The 16,448-nt window shown below is 38.7% G+C and overlaps 1 protein-coding gene across 4 annotated transcripts in view; it reads left to right on the top strand.

Moving 5' to 3' along the window:
* lrrc45 (leucine rich repeat containing 45) overlaps window positions 1–16,448 on the top strand; it is a 79,552-nt gene that overhangs the window by 19,895 nt on the left and 43,209 nt on the right. For all 4 annotated transcript variants that reach the window (XM_059948572.1, XM_059948573.1, XM_059948570.1 and 1 more), the window contains exons 5-7: window positions 3,041–3,219; window positions 3,633–3,761; window positions 10,519–10,631. In XM_059948572.1, coding sequence (XP_059804555.1) covers window positions 3,041–3,219; window positions 3,633–3,761; window positions 10,519–10,631 — 421 coding nt within the window. The remainder of the gene's footprint in view (window positions 1–3,040; window positions 3,220–3,632; window positions 3,762–10,518; window positions 10,632–16,448) is intronic.

The following is a 16,448-nucleotide window of genomic DNA, read 5'->3' on the forward strand; positions in this document are numbered from 1 at the left end:
TGAATTATCGTGATTTCCAAATAGTCAGAAGGAGGATAATTGCACTTTTTTATAGCTTGCAGTATGGTGGTGTTGGTATCAGAATCGGGTTTAACATCATAGCCATACGTTGTGAATTTTTTTGTTATGTGTCAGCAGTACATTGCAATACATAGTAATACAAAGGATAAGTTACAATAAAAAGAATCTATTTTAAAAATTAAATAAATATTGCAAAAAGAAAGGAAAAAAAGTATTGATAGGAGAATGTGAACCTCGGGTGGCAGAAATGATCCATGACAACCCAGCAAAATACCTGATTGGATGTATATGAATATCAAGTTTAATTGTCATTCAACCATACACGTGCATTGAGCTTTTAAAAAAGTGTTCTCCTAGGGTCAAGGTGCAAAACACAATACATACTCATAGAAAGCAACTATACAGTGCTTTGAAAAAGTATTCAGCACCACAGCTGTTTTCACATTTTACTGTCATTAAAATATATTGAAGTAGGATTTTTGAGCTAATCTACACAGCTTTGTGCATCATGTCAAATCAATAGAAAAATTCCAAAACTTATCAACAATGTTCTAAAATTATAAACCATAATTGTGAAAATGTATTCATCCCATTTGTAAATACTGTGCTAACTTTCCTCAGTAGCAATATACTACCTTTCCAATTCACCCAATTTGTTGATGTAGAAAATTGGAGAATTGCCTGAATAAATAACCCCCTCTGAGTAAGGTCCAATAGTATGGTAGATCTTCAATTGACCAAACCAAAATGAAGATAAAAGAGCATTTAAAGCAAGTCATGGAAATGATAATAAAGAAGCATAAAGCAAGGAAGGCAGTGAACGTACCTCAGAGGTCAGTGCAGGCCATCATGAAAACACAGCCACACTGCCTAGGTCCAACCACCCCTCTTACACAAAAGGGGTATTTATGCTGGAATGGTGAGGAAGAAGCCCTGGTTTAAAAGAAATATATACTTGCCTGTAAAGATTTTGCAAGGTATTACTTAGAAGATACTGTAAAGATGTGGAAGAAGATCTTGTGGTTGGATGAGACTAAACTGGAACTTTTTGGCCTCAACACTAAGTGATACATGTGGCACAAATCTAATACTGCACATCAGCTAACACCATCCCAATGATAAAGTATGGTAGAGGTAACATCATGCTGTGAGGATTCTTCTCAGCAGCAGGGAATGGAAATTTGGTCAGGATTGATGGGAAAATGAATGCTGCTAAATACAGAGAGATCTTGGACAAAAACCTGCTGGCCTCTGCTAGCAAACTTAAACTGGGGAGCAGATTCACCTTTCAGCAGGACAACAACCCAAAGCATACTGCCACAGCAACAATGGAGTGGCTTCAAATGAATGAAATTGATGTCCTTAAATAGCCCAATCAATGTCCAGACCTTAACCTGATTGACTATCTCCGGCAAGACCTCAAGACTGGTCCTCCTCCACTCCCCAACTAACCTGGCACAGCTTGAGCAATTTTGGAAGCAAGAATGGGCAAATCTTGTTCAGTGGTGTGTAAAACTAATAGAGACATATCCAAAAAGACTACTGGTTGTAATAGATGGAAGAGGTGGTTCAACTAAGTACTGGTCAAAGAGGAATGAATACTTTTGAACTGCTGACATTTCAGTATTTGAATTTTTGGTTTTTCATACTTTACTATTTTCCCCATTTTTTTGGATTCTGCTGTGGAAAAAATAGCATGTGATTCTCAAATAAAAATTCTCAGTTAAATTAATCAAAGTTGCTGGTTGTAATACTCATTTATGTGAACAAAGGATTGGGGGCTGAATACTTTTACAAGTCAGTATACTCAGGATTGCACATAAAGTCACAATGTAATACTAGCACGGGTCGCTGAATTGAATGGCTTGAAGATTGACAGTGCTTGGTGTGTTGCCCTGGAGCCACGTTCCTGCAAGAATGAGCATGCAGCAGTTGAAGACAATCCAGCTTGTCTTCCAGAAAGCAAACACTTACAGAGCAGCACCGATGGCAGAGTTGACCTGAAGGGGCCAACTGCCAACCCAGCATGGATTCCAGTGCACTCACTGTGCCTCTGTTCTCTCCCACACTGCCTCTGGCGCTCCTCCCCTGGTTGTAACAAAAGGTGCCACATCACGATGGCCTGGTCATTGGGCACAGATTATAGTGCATATATTGGCAATTCCCTAAATTTGCAATGTTGTCAAGCTTGGGAACCATTGGTTGACTATATCTAAGAAAGCACAATTGTTAACATCACACACAAAATGCTGGTGGAACACAGCAGGCCAGGCAGCATCTGTAAGGAGAAGCACGCCTGAAACGTTGACAGTGCTTCTCCTTATAGATGCTGCCTGGTCTGTGTTCCACCAGCATTTTCTGTGTGTTGTTTGAATTTCCAGCATCTGCAGATTTCCTCATGTTTGCACTGTTAACATTTTACTTTTTATTTTAGTCCTTTTTATGCAACTTCATTAACAAAAATTTGCCAATATTTGAACTCAGGCTATACTGTTTACACTATTTCATTTAAAGGAACAGTACAAATATAAATGACAATAAAACATGTAAAATTTAAATGGGGGTGGTCAAGTGGCATTAGAGAACTTGATGTCATACTTTATTCATACATTGTTAAACAATTTCATTGTGTAACTGTTGCATATTGCATCAGGATAGGAAAGTGGTACGGAGTTGATTGATGAGCTAAGATCAAATAGAATGAGAATAGCCTTGAGAAACTGAAAAGGTTACTCCTTGTATTATGTTGTGGAGGTTATTAAATATTATAATGAAAATTGAGGGGGGCATGCAGAAACATTTTAGTAATGTGAATAAGATGTGCTTGGAGCCAATGAAGTGCTTTTTGGTTCTTTTTGCCCTTTCCTAATCAGACCCTCAGTGATTTTAAGATATATTTGTCATAGCTGAAAAAGAATAACAAATTAGGCACATCTTTATTGATATATCAGGTTAATGCCATTTCAAGTCCAATCATTATTTTAAAGACTTTTTCCATATAATATGGTATTTCTTCTAGGTTAATTTTGGAATGGAATGCTCTTGGAATGTGGGAAGAAGGATTTTGCATTTTTTGCGAAGGAGTGAGAGCCAACAAACACCTTAAACATCTAGACCTACGCAATAATCAGGTCAACCACCAGGGTGCAGGGGAGCTAGCACAGGCCTTAAAACACAATGAGACACTGGAGGAGCTAGGTGAGTAGAGGAGATACTTCATGCAACAATTTATTTAAAATCTACTTGTAATTGTAAACCTACTACATAGATATAATGTTTTGAAAATCATTAACCTATATGTTTCCCAATTCATTATATAATTGTCTATTCACACTTTGCTATTCTTGTGAACTACAAAAAATCTTTATTTAAATGTCTGTTTGAAGTAACTGACACCTCCCTTACAATGTTATGATTTTTTTAACCTTCAGTTGGACACTTAAATTTTGAAGCACTTTATCTGTTACAACTGTAACATAAGTCTATTACTGTCCCCTTTCTCAGACAATTAATGAATATTATAATTTGCAGATAGCTCTCAAATTTTTGACATTATCTCTGAAAATTAGGAGCTCAAAGTTTACTAAATATTAATGTAAATCTTTCTGCAGATCTTCGGTGGAATAATATTGGCCTAATAGGCGGGCGAGCTTTACTCAATGCATTACAACAAAACAAGTCCTTGGTGCGACTAGAACTAGCTGGAAACAATATTCCCAGTGACCTCTTAAAAGCCATAGGTAAATTTGAATTTTAGTCCTGAAATGCATGAATACTGGGGGGTTGTAAATCACTTGAGTAAGAAATAAGTGATTTATCTGTTGAAGTTGTTAGCTATTTAGGTCATTAGTTTTGTGCATTGGCAGTCCCTGGGTGCCAAGCATAAAGTGTTGAATTAATTAAAATTCAGTAGGAGCTTTGAATAATTTTTAATTCCATTCTGTGTAAGAAGATGTTTTTATTACTTTTAATAATTTATTGGAAATTTTGTCAAGCTGCTTAAAAGTAAAATATTGCATGTTCAGGAAATAGGTTATATTTTAATTCATTCTTTTCTCATTTATGCAATTAAGCTATGCATTGCTACAGTGAATGAATTTTTGAAAATATAACGTTATAAAGATGAGCTGTTATAGTCCATTTGATCTCTTAAGCTTGTGGCCTGAATACCAGTTTCCTGCTCTTTTTCTTCCCACAGGCTTTGATTTCCCTCCCCTATCCCTACCCCCCAGTTCAAATATCTGTCAATCTCTGTCCCTGATGATATTAAATAACTGCCTCTACTGCTTTCTGGCTAGAGAATTTAAGAGTCATGGCCACTGAGAGATAACCCTGTCTGAAAGTATGCCCTCAGTTCTATATTTGCCCCACTATGGGAAACATCCTCTCAGTATCCACCTTGTCAATAACCCTCTAAATCAAATGAATCAATAAAATAGCAAATGAGAAAATCTGAGCTGCTGGAAATCCAAGCAAGACACACAAAATGCTGGAGGAGCTCATCAGGGCAGGCAGCATTTATGGAAAAAAGTACAGCCAATGTTTTGGGCTGAACCTCTTCAGCAGGACTAGAGAAAAAAGTTGAGTAGATTTGAAAGGTGGGGGTGGGGAGAGAGAAATACCAGGCAATAGGTGGAACTCCCCTACACCTTTTCCCTTACTTCCTTTCGGGGCCCCAAACAGTACATCCAGCTGAGGCGATACTTCACCTGTGAGGCTGTTGGGGTCATATGCTGTGTTCGGTGCTCCTGCTGTGGCCTTTTGTATATCGATGAGACCCGACATAAATTGGGAGACAACTTTGCCGAGCATCTACACTCCATCCACCAGAACAAGCAGGATTTCTCTGTGGCCACCCATTTTAATTCCACTTCCCATTCCCATTCCAATATATCCATCCATGGATTCCTCCACTGTCGGGATAAGGTCACACTTAGGTTGGAGGAACAACACCTTGTGTTCCGTTTGGGTAACCTCCAACCTAATGGCATGAACATAGATTTCTCAAATTTCCAGTAATGCCTCCCCCTTCACCATTTCTCATTCCCTTGTCCCTCGCTCATGTTATCTCCATACCCACACATTGCCTCCTCTGGTGCTCCTCCCCCTCCCCTGCCCCTTTTTCCTTTTTCCATGGCCTTCCGTCTCTTTCACCAATTAATTTCCTAGCTCTTTGCTTCATCCCTCTCCCTCCAAGTTTCACCTATCGCCTGGCGTTTCTCTCTCCCCTTCCCCCACCTTTCAAATCTATTCCTGTTTTTTCTCCAGTCCTGCTGAGTTCTTCCAGCATTTTGTGTGTGTTATTCAAAATAATAGTCTCCCATTCTTCTAAGCTCTAATAACTCAGTATGCAACACACACAAAATGCTGATGGAACACAGCAGGCCAGGCAGCATCTATAGGAGAAGCACTGTCGACATTTCGGGCCGAGACCCTTCATCAGGACTAACCGAAAGGAAAGATAGTAAGAGATTTGAAAGTAGTGGGGGGAGGGGGAAATGCGAAATGATAGGAGAAGACCGGAGGGGGTGGGATGAAGCAAAGAGCTGGAAAGGTGATTGGCAAAAGTGATACAGAGCTGGAAAAAGGAAAGGATCATGGGACGGGAGGCCTCGGGAGAAAGAAAGGGGGAAGGAAGCACCAGAGGGAGATGGAGAATAGGCAAACAACTAAATATGTCAGGGATAGGGTAAGAAGGGGAGGAGGGGCATTAACGGAAGTTAGAGAAGTCAATTTTCATGCCATCAGGTTGGAGGCTACCCAGCCGGTATATAAGGTGGTGTTCCTCCAACCTGAGTTTGGATTCATTTTGACAGTAGAGGAGGCCATGGATAGACATATCAGAATGGCAATGGGACGTGGAATTAAAATGCGTGGCCACTGGGAGATCCTGCTTTTTCTGGCGGACCAAGCATAGGTGTTCAGCGAAACGGTCTCCCAGTCTGCATCGGGTCTCACCAATATATAAAAGGCCACACTGGGAGCACCGGACACATCTGCTCTCAGGATGAGTCTTTTCATTCCAGGACGAAGGAGATGTCTTCCTTTTTTAAACAAAGGGGCCTCCCTTCGTCCACCATCAACTCTGCTCTCAAACGCATCTCTCCCATTTCTCGCACATCTGCCCTCACCGAATCCACCCGCCACCCCACTCGGGATAGGGTTCCCCTTCTCCTCACCTACCACCCCACCAGCCTCCAGGTCCAACGTATAATTCTCCGTAACTTCCACCACCTCCAATGGGATCCCACTACCAAGCACATCTTTCCCTCCCCTCCTCTTTCTGCTTTTTGCAGGGATCGCTCCCTACACGGCTCCCTTGTCCACTCGTCCCCTCATCCCTTCCCACCGATCTCCCTCCTGGCACTTATCCTTGTAAACGGAACAAGTGCTACACCTGCCCTTACACTTCCTCCCTCACCACCATTCAGGGCCCCAGACAGTCCTTCCAGGTGAGGCGACACTTCACCTGTGAGTCGGCTGGTGTGGTATACTGTGTCCGGTGCTCCCAGTGTGGCCTTTTATATATTGGTGAGACCCGATGCAGATTGGGAGACCATTTCGCTGAACACCTATGCTTGGTCCGCCAGAAAAAGCAGGATCTCCCAGTGGCCACGCATTTTAATTCCACGTCCCATTGCCATTCTGATATGTCTATCCATGGCCTCCTCTACTGTCAAAATGAATCCAAACTCAGGTTGGAGGAACACCACCTTATATACCGGCTGGGTAGCCTCCAACCTGATGGCATGAACATTGACTTCTCTAACTTCTGTTAATCCCCCTCCTCCCCTTCTTAACCCATCCCTGACATATTTAGTTGTTTGCCTGTTCTCCATCTCCCTTTGGTGCTTCCCCCACATCCTTTCTTTGTCCCGAGGCCTCCCGTCCCATGATCCTTTCCCTTCTCCAGCTCGGTATCACTTTCGCCAATCACCTTTCCAGCTCTTTGCTTCATCCCACCCCCTCCGGTCTTCTCCTATCATTTCGCATTTCCCCCTCCCCCCACTACTTTCAAATCTCTTACCACCTTTCCTTTCAATTAGTCCTGACGAAGGGTCTCAGCCTGAAACGTCGACAGTGCTTCTCTTATAGATGCTGCCTGGCCTGCTGTGTTCCACCAGCATTTTGTGTGTGTTTTTGTTTGAATTTCCAGCACTGCAGATTCCCTCATGTTAACTCAATATGCTCCATCTCTTGTCATGTGTCAACCTCTTCACCATAAGAATCAGTTTCCCTTTGATTTCTTTGACGTGTTACCTCATGGTAATTATCATTGCAGTCAGTGTTTCAACTAAAAACTTAATTATCATCTGAGAAACCATAAGCATTTTTAAGAGAAAATATGCATGAAATAATTTATGTACATCTGAGGTTAATTCATAAAATTATATTCCTCCTTGTATATTCAGCCATCCTGAAATTTGATTATCTTGGCCCCTTCATATTTGTGCAAAATATTAACTTGTAATGTTGGAGTAACATTTTCACAAGTCCACAGTAAATCCATTTTCCTGATTCTATTTTAAAAACATGGTGTTTAATGACAGAATCTATTTAAAGGACCACAATTTCTATTGAAATTTATCACATTTTCTTCCAGGTGCATTATTAGGGACACATTTCTGATCTTAAGCATTGATTTCAGATTCAGATATATTTATCACATGTACACCAAAACAGACAGTGAAATGTTTAAGCAAACAAATTACCTAGGCAATGTTCTAGGGCAGCGTGCAAGTGTCACCCCACTTTCTGGGGCCAGCATAGCATGTCCACCATGCTCAGTAGTGCAACACAAAACACAATGAAACAGAATACAACTAGTGTAATCTTGTATGTGGACACCATGTAGAGTAGTAGAGTTTGTCCCAACTGTTCCATGCTGACCACAGCATACTCCCTGCAAATCAGTTTTCCTTGATTGACCCCTGACCCTCTGAGCCTTCACCTCCATCTGCCCATCCAAATGCCTTCTGAATGTTAAAATTGTACCCACCCTGAACACTTCCTCTGGCAACTCATTCTAGGTAGCTTTTATATAAAGGAGTTACCTCTTGGGTATCTTTTAAATATCTGTCCCCTTGTATTTGCGCCCTCAAGTTTTGGACTCTCCAACCCTTGGGAAAAGATTATGATCACCTTATCAATTCCCCTCATGATTTTACATACTTCTGAGGTCATCTGTCATTCTTCTACACTCCAAGGAATAAAGATCCAGCATGGCCAGCCTCTTCTTATATTTCAGGCCCTTTAGTCCTGAGAGCATCATCATAAATCTCTTCTGCACCCTCTCCACTTGACAATATCTTTCCAATAACAAGGTGATCAAAGCTGTACACAATATTCCAAGTGTGGCCTTACCAACAACCTATACAACAACAACGTTGTAGCCCTATTCCTAAAGTCATTGTCCTGACTTATGAAGCCCAGTATGCCAAACACCGCCTTTGCCAACCTGACTACTTGCATGAGTGCTTTCAATAAACTCTGAATTTGTATTCTCATGTTCCTCTGTTCCACAACACTTCTCAGTGCCCTGCCATTCACTGTATAGGTTCAGCCCTCAAAATCGCATCATCTCACACTTTTCTGAGTTGAAACCCATTTCCTATTCCTCATATCAGCTAGACCCTTTAATTTAGTATCATCAACAAATTTGCTAATCATATCATGGACGTTCACATCCATGACGTTCATAGTGAATAACAGAGGTCCCTCTGGGGCACCCAATCCAGTCAAAGAATCAATCTTCAACCATCATTCCCAGATTCCTGTCATCTCCCTAATTAATCAAGATCTCTTTGTAATTCCTTACAACCTGCTGGACTATCAGTTAGACCCCTTAATTTAGTATCATCAACAAACTTGCTGATCACGCCATGTATACTCACATCCAAATCTTAGTGACTAACAGAGGTCCCAATGCTGACCTCTGGGGTACCCCATTAATCACAAGCCTCCAGTTGACAAATCAGTCTTCAGTCATTACTCCCAGTTTCCTGTCATCAATCCAGTCCAATTCTGAATTCACCTCACTAGCTCCCCTCTGAATCCCATAAGACCTAATCTTCCAGATTAAAAAGATTGTGTCATGCGGAACCTACCGAGATCTATATGTACAAAGTCCATTGTTGAAGGGAAAGTGGGGCCCACAGGGATAAGAGAAGGGGGACGGGAGAAGAATACTGGAATGCTTGCCAGAAGTTAGAAAAGTTGATGTTCATGCTGTCAAGTTGGAGACTACCAAGGTGTAATATGAGATGTTGTACCTCCAATCTGCACCAGCCGTGGAGGAAGACTGCACCGTGGGACTGGGAAGCGGAATTAAAATAGTTGTGACAAACAGACTGAAGGTGATTGATGAAGTGATCAGGTCTCAGTAATGTAGAAGAGGCCACAATAAATGACACCAGTGAATATGCACCACCAGCCACACCTTCCCCTCCCCACCCCTTTGCTTTCCACAGGAATTGCACTCCACAATTCCCTTGTCCACTCATCCCTCCCTGTTGATGACCCTCCAGGCACTTAGCCTTGCAAATGGGCTAAGAGTTACACCTGTCCCTACATCTCTCCAACTAGCACAACCGTACTCTGCTCACAACTACATGCATCAAGGTGATGATATCTTTATTTCTAAGTATTACCCAAATTGCCTCATTAGATGATCCCTCAAGAATATCCTTTAAACACTACTGCAATGTCCTGCCTTATTAAAAAGACAATATATTTATCACAGGTGAAATTAAATTTCCTATCTCTGGAGGAGTAAATGCTTTGTATTTATGGTTAATTACCTCTGGGTTGCCTGTCCTTATCAAATCAGGCCTAGTATTTTCAGATAGAAAAACCAAAAGTTTCCTTGCAGATGCTAATTATGGTGGTAATCAAGATTCTTTGCTGTTCTTATTTTGGATTTGTCAAATTGTCAGGTACAGTCTGTGTTCTGCAACTTTGGCATAAGAGACAACCCTACAAATTGAACACAGGAAAGGACAAACGTTTCCACACAATTGTGGGCAAAAGTTTCAATTATAGGTGGTGTTTTAAAGATGGGTATTGTAGATCAGGCACCCATTATATTGATCAGGGAATAATAGTTGAGCACATGCTTAATCCTTTCCAGTCATATATGCACAATAAGCAATGTGAATAGAAATTGGGTAGCACGTGTATTGGGTAGATCCAGTGTAAGCTGATTCACACCTGCAGTTAGGTTGAAAGTTCTTCCAAAAATCCTACAACGTGTTGCATTTGCAATGGGAAAAAAGATATGCTTCATGTAATGATTTGATATCTTCAGAGAGATATCAATGCACTTTACAGTGCTTGGGTACTTTTGAAGTTTTGTTGATCTTTAATTGTTTTACTATTTTGTTTTTACAGTTCCTAATCTTGTTAATATAGCAATAGCTCAATTCTTCCCAAATATCAAACTGTACTTAATGTCCTCTATTTGAATTTTTTGCCTAATTCTATTTGTGTAATCATTAGAGCAAGCAATTGACCGTAACTCAGATTGTCAGACAACTCTGAGAGAGAACAGAGTTCGATCAAAAGTCCTCAGCAACGAGATCCAGTGCCTGAAACAGGAAAAAAGCAAACAGGTATATCGATCTTTTCTGACACTTCTTTATATTGAAGGCACAAGATGAATTCAAATCCAGGTGGACATTTAATTTTAGAATTGCCACACTGAGAGCTATTTTCACTTAAGGCAAGTGTAAATGGGAGTGAAAGTGGAAGATGGACTTTCTGCAAAAGAACTTAGTTGCTAAAGTTGAAGCATTTGCTAGAGATCAGTATTCAAGTTTCCATCTGTTTTGAAATTAAAATGTTTGCAAGTAAAGAATATCAGGCACATCATGTGGTAATCTGCTTTGGGGAAAGAAGTATCTGAAAATGGGTATCTTCAGATAAGTTGTTGAAATTTTATAGGCAACTTCAGACACGTTGGCCAAATAATACTGTTAAGCGAAGTGAGGACGGATAATTTGTCTTAAAAATTGACATAAGTATTGCTTGATGTGCCCTAATATCTTAGTAAGAGTGCCAACAGTGGAATTCGATCTATCACTGCTGTGGTTAGCATGTTGAATTAATTTACACTTGGACAAATATTTGAAATTTACTTTTTAAAAATAATTTGTTTTCTTACTCCTTCATCTCCCCACTTGCTTATTCTGTCTTCTGCTCCTTTTGTTTCAGTAGGATTAGGATCTCAGCCAAAAACATTGACTGTCTATTAACCTCTATAGATGCTGCCTGACTTGCTGAGTTCCTCCAGTGCTTTGTGTGTGTTTTGCTTTAGATTTCCAGTATCTAAAGGATCTCTTCTGTACATAATTGAAATTAATTTAATTAATCTCACCATCAGTTGCTGCTGAAGTCAATTCTTAATTAAGCACTTGGTAAGAGAATTTGTGTAGCCAGGACTTTCATTGTAGGCTGGTGAGAAAGGATTCTATAGTATTGTGCCTCTGCACCACAGATTTTTATTCACTTATGTAAAATGGAATGAGAGGAAAGGGAAGTAACCAAATGAACAACTGATTTGGCTCTAGCATAAACTCTAAATCCTTCCTCATCTGAATTTACACCTACAATAATTTTGTTTCTTTTACTTTAGTAAAATTCCCTTGTTAATCAAGACTTTGAATACTTTCTTCAGGCTCAGCCCTTCTTCAAATTGCTTTTGCAATATTGGGTTATATAATCTTTGTATACATTACCATGTTTTATCTCAATGAGACTCAAGTTTTGTGCAAAAGTATTCCCACATTTTCATTTCATCCTTCCTAGAAAATCATATAATAATAAGTTTTAAATCACTAGGGTGGGGTGAGGTGGAAAGAGGGTTGGTGGTAGTGAAAAAGTGAGAGCATCCTTTTTTGGAGAGGGAGATTAAACCCTTCCATCTAATCTGATCAAATCAGCACTCTTAGTTTCTTTTTGGTAGATTTTTGTAATTTGTCTGAAGATAATATCTATTTATTTCTGCTATGAAATTTTATAAATTTTAAGCAGTCTTGGATTTCTGATGTTCTTTAGTTAAATGTGTTCCTGAACATTTGAACTTGCCTTTGTTGAAGCACAAACAGTGCCTCTAGGCATATTATATCTTTCAGCTTTCATATTGCATGCAGTCTCAATTATTTGCACTTTCTTTAGAACCTTTACCTACTTTTTTTTAAATAAGCCATTGTCAATTCTATTTACCATGCTGCTTTATTAAGGCACTCTGCATTTACCCTCTCAATTTGGTGCATGAAAGGGTTTAAGATCTGATTGCTTGTGTTGTTTGGTTCAAGCTGTAACAAGAAAATGCCTCTGAAAAGTAATTGATATTTCTATAATTTGCCAATCTTATAGTCTTTGATAAACTGGCTGGAAATTTGATTGTTCAAGAATCCGTTTGGAGAATCAAACCCAGGTAATTTATTGATTGACAGGAAATCCTAAAGCCTTTTCTAAATTTGATCTTTTATCTGGCCTTTATTTGTGTCTTCTACAAAGAGAACGGACTTTATGTATATCCTCCATAAAAGTCCATGGATATTACATGAGGTCAACTTTTGCACAAATTATGAACTACAGATTTTCCATCCAGTGTTATCAAGACAGTGATTTTTTTAAAGTGTTATGTTTTAGTGTTGTAATCTATCAGTACTGTATTTAATGATCGTTTACATTCTTTTAAATTAACATTTAATCCATGGGTTTTAAAACAATTGCTTTTCCATTAATTAAAAAAAACAAAGGTTTAAGAGTTGATGTTCCCTGCAGTATTCAACTTATTTGGAGATGGTGTAGAGAATGAACAAGATAGTGGTGCAATATGTTCTGCATTTAAGGTTTGCCTTTACTTGGAGAGATTCTAAGTGTTTTCTTGTGGTAATGTGCAAATATAAGTGTGGTTTAAGAATCTTAGTGCAACCATTAATTTTATATATTATTTTAATTTTTTAGCTCTTTCATTTTCCAAATGGAATGGAACAGTTGCAAATAGAAGCTTTTTCTATCCAATATGTGCTCAAGGTTATGTGACAATGATAGCTATTGAGAAACATTTTTTTTTGCTGGGGGTGTGTCAATAACCAGAGGGCATGGATTTTAGATATTTGGAAACATAATTGATTATCTCTTTGAAAGCTCTTCTCGAGTTTCCTATTGTAACAACATAGTCTCAGTGTGTTGTATTGATTTGTGGCAAGATCTTACAGCTATGTTCACTAGAACCACCCTGAAAAAGGGGGAAGGCACAATTCATGCAACACTCTTGGTATGCCAACAAAGACACTCAAAAACTTCTATAGATGTACAGTGTAGAGCATTCTGACAGGGGGCATCACTGTCTGGTATGGAGGGACTACTGCACAGGACCAAAAGAAGCTGCGAAGGGTCGTAAATTTAGTCAGCTCCATCTTGGGTACTAGCCTACAAAGTACCCAAGACATCTTCAAGGAGCGGTTTTTCAGAAAGGCAACGTCTATTATTAAGGACCCAGCAACTAGGGCATACCCTTTTCTCACTGTTACCATCAGGTAGGAGGTACAGAAGCCTGAAGACACACATTCAGCAATTCAGGAACAGCTTCTTCCCCTCTGTCATCCGATCCCTAAATGGACATTGAACCCATGAACACTAACTCACTTTTTCAATATATATTTCTTTTTTTTCACGATTTTTCATACACACACACATATATATATATATATATATATATATATATATATATATATATACTGTAATTTATTTATTCGAGTCAGCTGGAGACGCTCATGGAGTGAGTACCGTTTTGGATTCGCTCCATAACTTTTACTTTTTTTAACCTTTGATCACCCTTATTCAGCTTATTTTTACCTATACCGAAAGTTTCTTTATTCTTTTTTTTTGGATTTACTGCCAAGAGTTTGTTGTGAACTTTTGATGATATGCAAACAGAAATGTCTCTCAGGTCTAAGGGACGGGATCCCGGACGTAATCCGAATGGTAACGGAAAAAAGCAGGCTCCGACACAACAAACACCATTAACTTTTGAATTGTTTATGGAGGTTTTGGATCAAAAATTTGCTGAACTACAACAATTTTTTAAAGAAGATATAAAGGCTTTTCAAGAGTACATGGTTAAGACAGATTTAGTAATTAAACAGCAACAAGCTCTTATTGCGTCTCTGCAAGAAGAAGCTCGGAAGCGAGATTTGACTATTGGAAAACTGCAACAGGATTTAATTTCGACCATTAAGCTGATGGAAGCCCTTAAAGCCAAGAGTGACGATTTTGAGAATCGGTCCAGAAGACAGAACGTACGTATACTTGGTCTTTCAGACGGCATAGAAAAAGATGACCCTTCGAAATATTTTGCTCAACTTTTAAAAGAAGCGTTTCCGACAATTTTCCCGAATAACCCCCCTTTATTGGATCGGGCACATAGAATTCGGCGTCGATCACCGAGTGTTACAGACAAACCTTCGGTGGTAATTGTCCGGTTCCATTATGTACATGACAAAGAACAAGTTATAAGAGCAGCTCGTCGGGTAGGAATGATTAAAATCAAAGATTTTTCCTTCCGCCTGATCGAAGATTTTAGTTCAGATCTTTTAAAAAGAAGGCTTCTTTTTAAACCATTGATGGCTGAATGTTATGAGAAAAATCTGAAACCTGCGCTTCTATACCCTGCGAAGCTTCGAATTTCTCCGCTGAATGTCCCTCGTCAGGTTTTTCTTTCAACTTCAGAAGCGAGAAAATATCTGGAGGAGAACTTCCCTACTGCTACAGACACCAGTCTTTAATAAATGAATGATTCTGATCGTATAAGATGGTTCTCGATCTCTTAAACCAGAATTATAATCTGGTTATTGGTGTAGGTTCATCCTACACTTTATACTCAAGTTAAAGTGTGTTTGCGTCATGTTAATTGTTTTGCCTTATACACTTTAATCATTTAACTACATACTTGTCTATTAACTTTGTTCCTTCGAAGGTATATTTTTAATTCTTTGAAGGTAAATTTTTCCTTGATTAAGATGGTGGTTTTTTGGAAAAGATTTTTGGTTTTGCTTAAGATGGCATTATGTTTATATTTTTCGTGTTTCTTCCAGACAATGCATCGCTTATCTCAGCTTAAATATTTTTTGTTTTGTCTGGGCCAGAGCCCGAGTTATAATTGTTTTTTAGTGATTATATTTTTATTCTTTTTACAACTAACTATACTTAGAAATATGGTTCTTATTATAGCGATTTTATTTTTAAAGTTGGGGTGATTCTTTTATATATATCCTTTTTATATGGAGTGTTCTTCAGCTGACATGGGGGTAGGATTAGTCTTACTTTTTCTCTTTTTAAGTCATATTTTGGCTTTTTCTCTTTTTCTCGGGGGGTGGGGGGATGGTCTGTTTTCTAACTCTATTTTTTTTTGTACCAGTTTGTGTTAGTTTTTTTATTCGGGCTGTTTTTGAACTTCAAATATGTCTGTGTTGTCGTCACCTCTGGGTCTTCTCACTACTTTTGTTCCTCTTCCGGGTGCATGAGTTTATAAGTTGGTTAACCCTTTCTATACCAAAGGGTTGATTATAGAATTATGGCTCAGACCATTAATTTTGTGTCTTGGAATACTAATGGTTTAAATCATCCAATTAAACGAAAGAAGATTTTCAAAGTATTCCAAAGACTTAATGCTCGTATCATTTTTGTACAAGAAACTCATGTGAGGAGGGAGGACAAATTTCGTTTTTTTAGATTTTGGCGGGGTCAACAGTATCATGCAAATTCGAATGCTAAAGTAAAAGGAGTTTCAATTTTTATTGACTCCTCTATTTCATTTGTTCAACATGATATTTTTTCGGATCCGAATGGCAGATTTTTGTTAATTACGGGTTTACTTTGTAATAAAAAGGTTGCTTTGGTTAATGTTTATGCTCCAAATGTGGATTGTCCTGACTTTTTTAAGTCTTTATTTACTTCTTTACCCAATCTAAACAAATATAAGTTAATAATGGGTGGTGACTTTAATTGTTGTTTAAATCCTCTGATGGATAATTCTTTATCTATTCAGACTTTACCTAATAAGTCGGCCACTTGTATTAACTCTTTTTTGACTGACAATGGAGTTTTTGATATTTGGAGATCCTGGTATCCTAATGACAAAGAGTTTTCTTTTTTCTCACATGTTTATCACTCTTATTCAAGAATTGATTATTTTTTTGTAGACTCTTGTTTTATTCCATTGGTAATCGGTTGTAACTATGATATTATAGCTATCTCTGATCATGCTCCGTTAGTACTTTCTATGAAATTTACGGATACAGCTTTTAATGCTAGACAATGGCGATTTGACTCTACCTTGTTGCAAAACTCTGACTTTATAAAATTTATGGAGGAGCAGATCGACTTCTTCTTCTCAACTAATTCTACAGATGATATTT

This window comes from Hypanus sabinus, chromosome 23 (assembly GCF_030144855.1).
Source record: "Hypanus sabinus isolate sHypSab1 chromosome 23, sHypSab1.hap1, whole genome shotgun sequence".
Classification (NCBI taxonomy): Eukaryota; Metazoa; Chordata; class Chondrichthyes; order Myliobatiformes; family Dasyatidae; genus Hypanus; species Hypanus sabinus.